The sequence below is a fragment of the Amphichorda felina genome (assembly GCF_050947745.1).
Source record: "Amphichorda felina strain 45539 chromosome Unknown scaffold_5, whole genome shotgun sequence".
NCBI lineage: Eukaryota > Fungi > Ascomycota > Sordariomycetes > Hypocreales > Bionectriaceae > Amphichorda > Amphichorda felina.
The window spans coordinates 1,070,008-1,084,103 of record NW_028145045.1 but is presented as its reverse complement, the minus strand read 5'-3'; the positions used below and the strand labels follow the sequence as shown (position 1 = coordinate 1,084,103).

Genomic DNA, 14,096 nt, shown 5'->3' with positions numbered 1-14,096 from the left:
TTGACAGCCTCTCGACGACTCCCTGCCCACGCTGTTGTTATCTCCTTGCCATCGTTGGCGAGCGGCTGGGATACGCGAAGCGCAGACTTGGTGTGTTGAGCCATTTCTGCAACCTGCTGTCATCAATGACTGGCCCCGAGTTGTGACTCTCTCTCCCTGTTCCTGCTCCTGTTCCTCCTGTTCCTGCTCCTGTTCCTGCTTCTCTTCGCGCCAGTCCTCCAGGCGTTCTGCATAAGCAAGACGTATCAAAAGTTCCACGCCGCCCTCGTAGATGCTTACAAACTACATGATTGGAAACGATCTCTTCTTCAAGATGCCTATTGCCGGGCCGTGGCTGATTGGGAGGGGGCGTAGGGTGGACTGGAGAACAGGGCACCGTGTCAGCGGACAAGCAGGGGAGAAGCCAGTGTCGAGAGGCCTCTTCTGCCTTGCCACATGTCTCGTGAGAATTGCGACATGCCTTTTCGGCGGCTAAGAGGGATTCGAGGAGTTCTGACTGTAGCCCGGCCGACCTCGGAACTGAGGATGGAGAGAGACCCTGTATACCATGCGCCAAGCTCGCAGCTGAAGGATCTGATCATTTTGGGGGATGTTTAGCTCTAGGATTCTTCTTACATTATTGATGACTCTGGGTTTTGTGGTAGACCCCGATATCAGGGAGTATATTTAAGAGCCACATCCTGAATATCACCGTCATGGCCGTTTACCCCATCTCAACTCCTCCATGCTACTCCCAGTCCCCCTTCTATCTTGTAGTAGTGGATATCTGAAACGAATACTCAACTCTCATCACTTCATGCTTTAGAGCGTCGCGACCGACGCAAGTTGCGACTGGGTGTTCTGCCCTGATCATCCCGCCATCATCATCACCACCCCCAACACAATCACACATCAACGGCAGAAGACTGAGTCAACTGAGAGAGAATACCAGGGAACATGGAGAAAATGTCTACCGTGCCTGACTCCATGGAGTCCTCGGACCACACGCCGGAAACCACCAGCCCAGGGGAGCTGTCACTGTCCTCGTCGTCGGCGCCATCCGTGGCCCCTGGTGAGACCATCCCCAACGTCCACCAGGACCCCAGTGTCATCACCGGCATTGCCTTTCGACTGCCTGGCGCCAAAACACTCGATCAGTTGTGGGACAATGTTGTCACCAAGAAGGATCTCCAGCGTAAGATGCCCCATGATCGATTCAACGTGGACGCCTTCTATCATCCGCTGGGGACGAACAAAGGAACAGTACGTCTTGTTCACTCACACACTATCAAAGCACACCCTGTGGCTGACCAGATGCTAGACAAATTCCAAATATGGCTACTTCCTGGAAGAGCCCCTGTCCGAGTTCGACAATGAATTCTTTCGGATATCTAGGCAGGAGGCTGAGTCCATGGACCCTCAGCAGCGATTACTCCTGGAAGTTGTGTATGAGGCTCTGGAGGATGGTATGTCACGTCCGCATTGACCAGTCATGCATCTTCATGTCCTTCATGTCCCACTGACCTGTGACTCGCACCTACATAGCCGGGATCCCCCCCTCGAGCCTCCGTGGTTCTCGCACATCAGTCCACGTCGGCTCCTTCTCCAACGACTACATGTCCATGACCAACAAGGACCTCGCCGCATACCCCAAATACACCGTCACAGGCACGGGCAACGCCATCCTGTCCAACCGCATCTCCTACTTCTACGACCTCCACGGGCCCAGCATAACCATTGACACGGCTTGCTCTTCCTCCCTCGTCTGCTTCCACCTGGGCAGCCAGTCGCTGCGCAGCGGCGAGGCAGACATCGCCATTGTCGCCGGATCCGCCCTCCACTTCGACCCAAACATCTACATCACCATGACCGACTTCGGCATGCTCTCGTCCGACGGCCGCTGCCGCACCTTTGACAGGGACGGCTCCGGCTACGTCCGCGGCGAGGGCGTGTGCGCCATGGTCCTCAGGCGCAGGAGCAGCGCCGAGGCCGCGGGCAGCCGCATCCACGCCGTCGTCAGAGGCACGGGGTCTAACCACGATGGCTCCAAGGCGGGCCTGACACTGCCCAACGGCGCCGCCCAGGCCCGGCTCATCAGGCAGGTCTACAAGGATGCCGGGCTCGACGTGAGCGGCACCGAGTACTTCGAGGCCCACGGTACGGGCACCAAGGCGGGTGATCCCATCGAGGCCAAGGCCATCGGCAGCGTGTTTGCCGCCGGCCGCGACCGTCCGCTGTACGTCGGCTCGATCAAGTCCAACCTGGGCCATCTCGAGGGCGCGTCTGGCCTGGTCGGCATCACAAAGGCCGTCATGTCGGTGTCGTCGGGCAAGATCCTACCCAACATGCACTTCAACAATCCGAACCCGGACATCGACTTTGAGGGTCTCAAGCTCAAGGTCCCGACCGAGGTGGAGGACTGGCCTGCCAACAGCACGGGCATCAGGAGAGCCTCTGTCAACTCTTTTGGATACGGTGGCTCCAACGCTCATATCATTCTGGAGAACTACACGCCCCGGCCGCAGGTCCGGTCCTCGGCGTTTCCTCTGCTCCTCCCCACGTCCGAGGAGGAGGTGCAGACCAGGCCGTATCTACTGCCACTAACTGCGCACAACGACGGCTCGGCCAAGAACAACGCCTCTGCGGTCAGGAGGTACATTGAGCAGACACCAGGCGTGTCGCCGGCAGACCTGGCGCTCAGCTACAGCCTGAGGCGATCTGAGCTGCAGCTGCGATCATACGCCATTGGGTCCAGCAGGGAGTCCCTGCTCGAGGGGCTTGACAGCGCGGGCAACATGAAGTGGATCACGCCTCTGAACAACAACAAGTCGACTCCCCTCCGCCTCGGCTTCGTCTTCACCGGGCAGGGTGCTCAGTGGCACGCCATGGGCCGCGAGCTCATCCACAAGTCCCCCCTGTTCCGGCAGACCATCGACAAGTGCGACCGGATCCTGTCAGGGCTCCCTGATGGTCCAGAATGGTCGGTCCTGGGAGAGCTGCTCAAGACCAAGGAGGACAGCAGGCTCGGTGAGAGCCTCCTCTCGCAGCCCCTTTGCGCTGCTCTCCAGCTCGCCATCGTGGATCTGCTCAAGGCGTGGGGGATCGTGCCCACAGCCGTCATCGGCCACTCCTCCGGTGAGATTGCTGCTGCCTACGCGGCAGGCATCCTGTCGTTCCGCAACGCCATCATCTGCGCGTACTATCGTGGCCTGTACATGTCGGGGGGTAGCAACCTACCCCAGAAGGGTGCCATGATGGCTGTGGGCGTGACGCTGGCCGAGGGGGGGTCCCTGCTCGAGCCGTACACTGGCCGCATCGCCCTCGCCGCGGTCAACAGCCCGACGAGCCTGACACTCTCGGGTGACGAGGACGCCGTTGTCGAGCTCAAGGGGGAGCTCGACCGCCGTGGGGTCTTCAACCGACGTCTCCGTGTCGAGCAGGCCTTCCACTCGCACCATATGGACCCCCTGGCACCAGGCTTCGAAGCCGCCCTGTCCAGGACGCCGGGCTTCCAGGCGAATAGGGCACACGGCGGTGTCAGGCTAGTGTCCAGCGTCACGGGGCGGGATTCCAGCGCCAGGGACATGGGCGCCGGGTACTGGGCGGCCAACATGACTGGTGTTGTTCGCTTCGCCGACGCGCTCACGGGCATCCTCTTGGACGAGAATGACGAGCCTGATGTCGATATCCTCGTCGAGATTGGCGCCCATCCAGCCCTCAGGGGACCTTCGCTGGATGTCGCCAGGAGCGTCGGCCCCGAGCTGCCCTATGTGGCCTCGCTGAGCCGCGACAAGCCCGCCTTTGAGAGCCTGCTCGCATGCGCAGGAGAGCTCCACGGGCTCGGCTTCAACGTCGATCTCGCCGCCGCCAACAGCCACCAGTGGATCAGCAGCAACAGCCGTGATGATGCGGATGACGAGGTCGACAAGCTCACGCCCGGCCGCATTCTCCACGGGCTGCCCTCGTACGCCTGGGATCACAGCCAGCACTGGGCAGAGACGCGGGCGATTCGCCAGCACCGTCTGCGGCCGCATCGACACAGCATCCTTGGCGCGGTGGTTCCGGGGACGCTCGACGCACACCCTGTGTGGAGGAACTACATCAAGCTGTCCGAGCTCCCCTGGCTGGGCGAACACGTCGTGCAGGGCAAGATCCTGTTCCCCGCCGCGGGATATATCTCGATGGCGCTCGAGGCCGTGGCAGCACTGGCTCCAGGTACCAGCATGGACACGAACGCGAGCGGATTCCAGATCCGCGATGTGGCCTTCAAGTCTGCGCTGGTCCTCGACGATGGAGATGCCGGCACCGAGGTGCTGCTGGAGCTGCAGCCGCTGCCCACGTCGGCCAAGAACACGTCCAACTCGTGGCACATCTTCTCCATCTCGTCCTACGGCGAGCGGGATGTCCTGGTCGAGCACTGCCGCGGCCAGGTCCGCGCCGAGTGCGACTCGCGGACGCTCGCTGCCTCCGTATCGGCCGCGTCCCTGGCCGAGACCCGTCGCGCCGCGGATCGCCGCAAGGCGTCGGCCTTGTACTACAAGCAGCTGCGCAGCGTCGGGCTCGACTATGGCGAAAACTTCCGCCTGGTCTCGGGCAGCATCGAGAGCGGGCCCAACTTCTCCCTGGCCCGGCTGGGCTTCGACCCGTCCAGGGTGGTGACCTGCGAGGCCGACAGGTGCATCATCCATCCTACTGCCCTCGACGCATCCTTCCATGCCATCTTTGCTGCCATCGAGACGTGCACCGGGAAGCCCCTCGACGAGAGTTTCGTGCCAACCTTTATCCGCAGTGCGGGATTCTCGGCCTCTCTCCTTGCTCGGGGGAGGGATGGCCACCCCCAGGACCTGGCCGTGCACTGCCATACCGAGATGCCCGGCACGAGGGTGGGACACAGCACTCTGCGCATCCTGGACAGCAATGCTGTGGATGGCGAGCACAAGGTGCTTGTTCAGTTGAATGGCCTCGAGGTCACTGCCCTCGGCAACGAGTCCTCGGGTGAGAAGAGGGAGCTCTTCTTCAACATCCACTGGCGGCCCCTCTTCTCCCAGCTCGACACGGCTGGTGATGCCTCGGCGTACCCCGGGACTCTCCCGGCAGCTATTAATCTCTGGGCGCATGAGGTGCCGGATGCGTCCATACTGTACCTCACATCATCCAAGGATGCAGTTGCCGATGCCCTCCGGCAGCTGGGGGGTTCCAATGGAGAAAGGAGAAAGTTTGGTCGCCTCTCCGTGTGGTCCGAGACCGACCACGAGGGTGCGCAGCGCGCAGTCCAGGAGCTTGAGCCATCGTGGCCAGGTCTGGTCGAGTACGTGCAGCCCGAGGCGGCGGGCCAGTATGATCTCGTGGTCCTTGAACCTGGCCAAGGGCTGCCCGTCGCGGGATTCCTGAAGCCAGGGGCTCATGTCGCAACTGTGGGCGACGCCTCCCTTGGACATGAGGAGGGCGCCTTCAGGATGCTCTTTGGTGCCCAGGACTTTACCGTCTGGAGGGCACTCGCTGATGTCGCCGGCGGCGTTTCTCAAAAGGACATGGAGCAAGTCACCGTCTTGATCTCCCCAAGGCAGGTCTCCGCCACGACACAGGCCATCGTCTCGAGCATCGAGTCATCCTACCCAGGACCCGTGCGGACTCTGGCTCTCGGAACCGATCAGCCAAGCACCACAGGTGTGATTTCTCTCGTCAGTCTCGACGAGGACGTGCTGGCCGATCCGGCCACCGAGGCGGAGCATCTCGCAGCCATCCAGGCGCTGGTCGACGGACCAGCCAGCAACGTCGTCTGGCTCACGCGGGATGCTGCCGTGGAGAGCCGACGACCAGAGCAGGCCATAATCAACGGCCTCTTCCGCACCATCCGCAGCGAAAACGACTGGTCTCGGTTTGCCACCCTTGACCTCGAGGCCACCACCGTCATCCCAGGGGAGGAGGGAGAGGAGGAAGAGAAGGATGTCGCTGCCGCCGCTGCCCACATCGCTCAGCGGGCTGTCCAGGTCCTCAATGGAATTGTAGACGAGGATGAGCTGGCCGAGAGGAACAAGGTTCTCCTTGTCCCCCGTGCCAGAGGAGATGACGCGCGAAACAGCAAGCTCCCCTTTGCCGGCAACCGCCAGGTGAGCGTTGGCCCCATCAAGCAGGAGGGTCGGCCCCTGGCCCTCAAGATTGGCAAGAAGGGTCTCCTCGACACCCTCGTGTTTGACGATGACGAGGATGTCGCGGACCCAGACCTGGCGGACGACGAGGTCGAGGTCGAGGTTCGCGCATCAGCCCTCAACTTCAGAGATGTGGCGGCCGCCATCGGCATCATCGAGGATCACCGTCTGGGCGACGAGGCTGCCGGCGTCGTGGTCCGCACGGGCAAGGCTGTCTCCGCGGACGAATTCAAGCCAGGAGACCGCGTCGTGACGGCCCGTCCGGGCCAAGGAGCCCACCGCACCCTCGTGCGCAGCCCGGCCATGCTCACCCACAAGATTGGGGACATGGCATTCGACGTGGCCGCGTCGTTCCCTCTCATCCTGGTCACGGCCACGTACTCGCTCTGCACCATCGGCCGCCTCCAGAAGGGCGAGTACTGCCTCATCCACTCGGCCGCCGGCGGTGTCGGTCAGATGGCGGTGCAGGTTGCTCAGTGGGCTGGTGCCAAGGTCATCGCGACCGTCGGTTCTCAGGAGAAGCGGGCATTCATCAGGGACAAGTTCGGCATCGCCGACGACATGATCTTCTCCTCGCGCGATGACTCGTTTGTCGAGGGCGTCATGTCCGTCACAGGCGGCCGCGGGTGCGATGTGGCCCTCAACAGCTTGGCCGGCGAGCTGCTCCACGCGACGTGGAAGTGCATCGCGCCGCTGGGCCGCCTCATCGAGATTGGCAAGCGTGACATCCACGAGAACACGAGGCTGGAGATGGACCCCTTCCGCCACAATGTCACCTACGCCAGCGTCGACATCATCACGCTACGCCGCGTCAACCCCGTGCTCCTGAGCGAGCTGTTCAGGGAGTCTTTCGACCTCGTGCAGAGCGGAGAGGTCAAGCCCCCCAGTCCCATGAGGACCTTCACGTTTGCCGAGTCGCAGAAGGCGTTTCGTACGCTGCAGATCGGCAAGTTCTTTGGCAAGATTGTCCTCACCACCGACGGCCAGGAGCATGTCCCCATCACCCCTGCGTCCTTTGCTGATGCCCGCATCTTCAACCCGGCCAAGTCGTATCTGCTGGTCGGCGGCCTCGGCGGCATCGGAAGGTCCCTGTCCGAGTGGATGTTTCGCAGGGGCGCACGCAGGCTTGCCTTCCTGTCGAGATCCGGAGCCAGGAGCCAGGAGGCCCAAGACACAGTTGCCTGGCTCAACGAGCGCGGCGTGGAGACGTCCGTCTTCCAAGCCAACGTCGACCGCCTCGAGGAGGTGCAGGGCTGCATTGAACATCTGCGCGACAGCCTCGGCGGCATCTTCCAGGCCGCCATGGTCCTCCGTGATGGGCCCTTTGGTCAGATGACAGCCGGGGACTGGCGGGCTTGTGTCCATCCCAAGGTGCTGGGGACCAGGAACCTGCACCTCGCAAGCCGGGGGGTCGATCTCGACTTCTTCGTCTGCTTCTCATCCATGTCGTCCATCATCGGCTCGGCGGGGCAGTCCAACTATGCCGCCGCCAACGCCTACGTCGATGCCCTCATGTCCAGCAGGAAGGCCCATGGGCTGGCTGGCACGACCATGAATGTCGGCGTCGTGGGCGATGTCGGTGCTGTGGCGGAAGATGAGGCCTTGGCTGTCATCCTGGACCGTCTGGGATACGAGCCCATCTCCCAGAACGAGCTGTTCTACCAGGTCGAGGAGGCCGTCTTGACATCAAAGGATCCGGGCTCCCCGGCCCACGGTGTCCACCAGGTCATCACGGGTCTCAACACCAGCCGCAAGGACGTCTACTGGGCCTCCAAGGCACTTTTCCGGAACATCTACGCCAACCTGGACCTGAAGTCGGACGACAGCAGAAAGGGGACCAAGTCCCTGTCCGCCCAGCTGAGCGCCGCGGAGACGCTGGAGGACAAGACCGAGCTCCTCACCTCGGCCTTCATCGAGAAGGTGTCCGCCGTCATGGGCGTGCCCGCAGAGTCCATCCAGAAGGTCCAGCCACTGACTGCCTACGGCCTCGACTCGATCGTCGCCGTCGAGTTCCGCAAGTGGTTTTCCACCGCTGCCTCGGTCGACGTGCCCCTGTTCGACATCCTTGGTTCCAAGTCGATTGCAGCTCTCACAGCCAAGGCTGCCGAGTCACTCAGGTCTGAGGGCAGGTCGCGGACATCAGCAGCAGAAGGGCCGGACGCGGGCAGCAACAATGCTGCTTCGGCGGACAAGCGCACGACCGCCGAGGCAGGCAAGCGACGCCAGGGCAGCGGCGGCGGCTTCGAGATTGTGCCGAGGGTCCGCAAGACTCAGACGCCGCTCTCGAGCTACCAGAGCCGGCTGTGGTTCCTGCACAACATATCGGCGGACCAGAACACCCTCCACTTTGTTGGCTCGTTCCTCCTCAAGGGCCGGCCCCAGCTGGCCACTCTGCAGGCAGCCTTGGATGAGATGGCCAGCCGGAACGACTCTCTCCGGACCATCTACTTTGAAGGAGACTCCTTTGCCGAGCAGACAACCGCCGACAAGTTCCAGTCCCAGATCGCCTTTGAGGATATCACTGCTGCTGATGATGATGTAGAGGCGGCGCTCGCCAAGGGCACAGAGCGCCTCCGCAGCCTCCCCATCGACATCGAGTCCGGCCAGTCGGTGAATGCATGCCTGTTCAAGGTCGGAGAGGATGACTATACCCTCGTCTTCTCGCTACATCACATCAACTTGGACAACGGCAGTACCAAGACCTTCCTCGACCAGTTCACGCAGATCTACGACGCCATCTCCAGGCAGAGGGACCTCGCCAAGATCTCTGCTCCTCGCCTCTCCTACGCGGATTTTGCCGTCTGGCACAACGACTTCCTCCACAGCTCCCCGCAGGTCCGTGCTGACTTGGACTGGTGGAAGGATACTCTGCGAGGCGCCCCCGACTCGTCCGCCCTCCTCCCATTCGCGCCTGAGAGCCAGAGACCGGAGACCAGGGCCGCCGAGAGGCTCGTCGTGGAGGCAAGCGTGTCCTCGACGGTGTTGAGGCGTCTCAAGCGCATCTCGGCCGCGTCCGACGCGACGCCCTTCCACTTCCTCATCACCGCCTTCCGGGCCTTCATCTACCGCTACACCGAGGAGGAGGACTTGACATTGCTCATGGTCGATGGGACCCGTCCTCACCCCGAGGTGAGCGACATCATGGGCTTCTTCGTGAACCTGATCCCGCTCCGCCTGAAGCTCGAGTCCGAGTCTTGCGCGTTTGAGAAGCTCCTCTCGCAGGTCTCGAGGGCCACTTTTGACGCCCTGAAGCACAACTCGGCTCCCTTTGACGCCATCCTCGAAAACTCGGGCATTAAACGCAGCGCGGCACACTTCCCCATCAGCCAGGTCATGGTCAACTACCAGATCTACGGGAAGCCGCCCGTCGTGTCCACGGCCGACTTCGACATCACCGACGTCAGCTTCCAGGACATCCCCACGCCGGGCGACCTGTCCCTCGAGGCCATCGAGGACCCGGCCGTCGGGCTCGCGCTCAAGATCCAGTACGACGCGGCCCTGTACCAGGCCCATGAGATGGACCGCTTCCTCGAGAACTTCACCGTCTTCCTTGCCGACGTAGCCAGGGACCACCGCCAGCCGGTCAACGAGATTGCCCTCTCAGGCCCCAAGGAGCTGCGGCATCTGAGGGAGCACTGTTGGGGGCTGGACGTCACGGCGGACCCGTGGCAGGGCAAGTCCATCGTGACCAGGATCCTCGACGTGGCGCAATCCCAGCCCGCCGCCGTGGCCGTTGAGACATCCGCCGGCGATAGCATCACGTACGGCGAGATTCTGGCGCGGGCCAAGAAGGTCTCCGTCGAGCTCGAGCACCTCAGCATCACCCCAGGGGCCCTTGTGGGAGTCATGTACAAGCCGGGCATTGATATGATCACCGCGCTGCTGGGCACCGTCCTCGCGGGTGCGGGATACCTGCCCCTCGATCCCGGCTTTGCGGGTGATAGGCTTAAGCATATGGTGGAGGAGACACGCATCCCGGCAATTCTCGTGCAGGCCGAGTTCAGGGACCTTGCGGCTACGCTTTTCAACGACGTTGCGAAGGTCGTCCAGGGACAGGGGGAGAATTGGTCAACGGAGACATGGATCCAGAAGGAGACTTCGCCAGGCGACCCGTTCTATGCAATTTATACTTCGGTCAGTAAATAGTCAGAAACAGGATACGGTTTCCTCTTTATCTGTTTAATGTTCATCTCATTTTGTTTCCTTTTTTTCGCTGTGAAATATTCGATCCAGGAGCTGACTCGAGAGTGAGAATCATAGGGAAGCACAGGTAAACCCAAGGGAGTTATGCTCACAAACGAAAACACTCGAGCTATGCTCAGTAGCCACGGCAAAAGGCACGACTTCTCGCCACGTGACAGGATTCTATTCCTGACGTCTTTTACTTGGGATGTCTCGGTTGCCCAGATCTGGGGGTCGCTCACCTCTGGCGCGACCATGCTTCTCGCCACAGAAGATGTCCGCAAGGATCCAGACGCCCTCGCATCCTTCTTGCTGCAGTCCAAGGTCACGGTCACCTACACCACGCCTACGCAGTATACCTCCCTGCTTCTGAGCGGAAAGGAGAAACTGTCCCAGTGCTCCGACTACAGGACGGCCATCTTCGCCGGCGAAGCGCTGACCGCCCGTCTGGTCAAGGAGACCTACGGCCTGGGTCTCGACAGGTTGAAAATATACAACCAATACGGCCCCAGTGAGGCCACCGTCCAGACTACCTCCTACGAAGCGCCGTGTCCCCAGGACAACGACGGCTATGTGTCCATAGGCTACGGCCTGCCCAACTGCTCCCACTACGCCGTCGACCCCAAGCTCCAGCCCGTACCAGAAACAGTCATAGGGGAGCTCTGCGAGGGCGGCCCCCAGGTGGGAGCGGGATACGTCGGCCGCCCGGAGGCCACGGCTCGGGTGTTTGTGGATAACCCGTTCGCGCCGAGAGAGTATCGTCTACGCGGGTGGACGGCCATGTACCGCACAGGTGATCGTGTGCGGTTCCTCCCTGGAGGGCAGATGGAGTACAAGGGGCGCATCTCTGGCGACACGCAGGTGAAGCTCCGCGGGTTCCGGATCGAGCTCGGGGAGATTGAGAACGAGATCGCCTCCATAGCCAAGAACTCTGCAACAGCACTACCGGTGGTTACGGAGGTAGCCGTCATCTGCCGTAGACGGGGCGATGCTAATGAAGTCTCGTCCCTGGAGATTGATGACCGCCACTTGGTGGCATTCCTCGTTGCCTCGAATGTGGACGCCTCCAGGGAGAAGGAGAAGCAGGAGCTGGTAAACGCGATTCATGAGCAGCTAAAGGCACGTCTGAACCAGTACATGCTGCCCAGTGGATACCACTTGTCCAAGTCATTGCCAACACTCCCAAGTGGCAAGCGGAATCGACGACTGTTGCAGGACATTGAGCTGGACCTAGTCTACCCTGTCTCAAAGAGGAACCCTGCCGCAGATGAGGGAGCCACGGAGGGCACAAAGGGAGCAGAGATCTTGAACTCGGTTGTCGATCACTTCCGAAAGGTTCTAAAGCTTGGTCCCAACCAGCTTGTCGAACCGTCTTCCAACTTCTTTGACCTCGGCGGTCACAGTCTCCTTGTCCTGAGGCTGGCTGCCCAGATCAAGAAGGAGCACAAGGTCAAGATCGAAGCCAAGGAAATCATCTCCGACGTCACGCCCCACGCCGTCGCGCAGGTCGTTGCCGGCAAGCTGGGGATAGAGCTTTCGGCATCTCCGCCGCAGGAAGTACATGTAGACTGGAGAGCAGAGGCATGTCTTCCAGATGAGCCCTCCTTCTACCCAGCTGCAGAAAGATCTGGAGCAGCCCAGGTAGACGGAACTGCCTATATCCTGCTGACGGGTGCAGACTCGGCGACGGGAATTCACATCCTTGGGCGAATTCTCAACGCTGATACTACTACACGCATTGCGGTCTTGGGGACAGAATCTGCCATTACGTTTGGAGATTTGCATGCGAGAATCAGGGACTATGGTATTATTCTCAATAGCCCAGATGACCTGGCTAATCGCGTTGATACCCTACCCGGCTCTCTTTGCGAGCCCAGCTTGGGTCTGACTGATGCGGCGTTTGAGGCCCTGGGCCAAACCGTGTCAACCATCTTCCATTTCGGCAGCCAGGTGTCGCTCCTGAGATCGTACACGGACCTCAAGAGGGCGAACATCCTAGCCACGCAAGACATTGTCCGCCTGGCCAGCCTAGGGAGCCGAAACACTCCTATCCATTATCTCTCTACCTGGAGTGTTCTTCACTTGCAGGGCTGGGCCACGTCGACGCGCACTGAGGGAGCAGTAGGTGATTCCCGCATCGTCAAAGACGAGCGAGCCCCTGGCTTCTTCACCCCGACCGGGAATCAGTTTGCCTACTTCAAGACCCGGTGGGCGGCCGAGATGATGCTGTCCGAGGCCGCGAGGCGAGGCTTCGCTACGACCATCTACCGCACCTCTGGTCTAGATGACCACTCTTCTGAGGATGAGAGCAGCAACTTCTTCCTCAGCCTCGTGAGGAACATTCTCCGGACCGGCGTGGCGCCGGACTTCGGCAACGATGATGACGACGGTGGCATCTGGGCTGATTTCGTCTCTCCCAAGTACATTTCCGAGTCTGTCCTACGCCTCAGCTCTGCCGACGAGCGACAGCATGGTGCAGCGCAGATCTTCCATATCCGAAATCCAGCTGCGGTGCCTCTGCGCAAACTGCCGCAAGTATTGACTGGTCTAGGTCATGAGCAGCGTAGTCTGCGCGTGGTACCTGTGGATGAGTGGCTTGCCGGGTTGGAGGGACAAGGCGAGGTGAATGTGACGGTGTTGAGGGAATACCTCACAGTTGGACATCGCATGTTTTCAATGGATGATGCCAAGACGAGACAGATTTTAGGTAGAAGGGGGGTTGATGCAGAGGATGAGCTCCGTGCTGTTCCTGACCAACTATGGAGAAACTAGATGGATATTGACAGCTAGAGTAACGAGTATCGTATTTCACCTTCTGGACCAACCTACTTGGCTAAACCCTTCAACATCACGTAATAACATGCAGACGACCCACCCCAATGACATATAAAGCGGGAATTCCGGGCGAATAGAGTTAATATTACTTTCCAAGCTGTTCAATCAGCCAAAGTTGCAAGTATTCGAGCTTCTGCTGCTGCTCTTTAAAATCATCACACCGTTGGGCTAAGTGATCCAGTAAACTGGTGGCATGCCTTATAATTTGCCTGTGATGACAACTTTTGGTTTCATGTCTCTGCACAGCCTCCGCAAATCTGCCTACGTATATAGAGTAGATCAGTTTTTCTCATCTAGGCGCCTGCACGCATAGTCTTGGATTGCCATAGCCGGTAAGGTGATTGTATCCGTCACTACAAGTCTCTGTTTCTGGAGCTTGATACTTCTCGTATAGTCGGTCTGTGCTGGAGTTTGTGAACGAAGGAAGCATCGGTAAATACCTTTACTACTAGTAAGTAAGCCCTAAAATTTATCAGATGACAATCATCCGAGACCCATCCCACCTCCTAGGTAGTAATGGTTGAATCCTGAATCCCGATTGCCGATCTTGAACTTTTGAACCCGTTGAACCCCCATCCGCATGATCACATCAGGCTCAATCACGAGCCCTTGTAGACCATGCGACCCATCTCCGATTGGATCAGTAAACAATCATATTCGACCAGGTCTTGTTTCACCGTGCCATCGGCCTATCGCGCTTATGCACCGTGGCTGACATGCTTGAAAACCGTGGACAAGCATGTCTCAGAGTCGATCAGGGAGAGGCGCTCTTGGCATATGCTCCTCTACGAGTAAATAGAACATCACTAAAGGTCAGCTTACCTCCTATCCAGCTCCATACCCCGCTATTTGTACCTAGATAATAGATGGCTATGTAGTTCGCACTGTGAGCAAGAAGACATAGAGCTACCCAATACATAATCCGTATGTATTTGTTCGTTATTGGACGTA

At 59.9% G+C, this 14,096-nt stretch overlaps 1 protein-coding gene across 1 annotated transcript; it reads left to right on the top strand.

Moving 5' to 3' along the window:
- Positions 1-945: 945 nt before the first annotated feature.
- ACO1O0_005184 (putative Hybrid PKS-NRPS biosynthetic cluster) lies at positions 946-13,082 on the top strand (the record flags this gene model as incomplete). The annotated part of the gene is made up of 4 exons (XM_083194610.1): positions 946-1,242; positions 1,301-1,445; positions 1,525-10,266; positions 10,399-13,082. 4 exons carry the CDS (start codon positions 946-948, stop codon positions 13,080-13,082), a joined length of 11,868 nt encoding a protein of 3,955 aa, XP_083049523.1.
- Between the last annotated feature and the right edge of the window lie 1,014 nt (positions 13,083-14,096).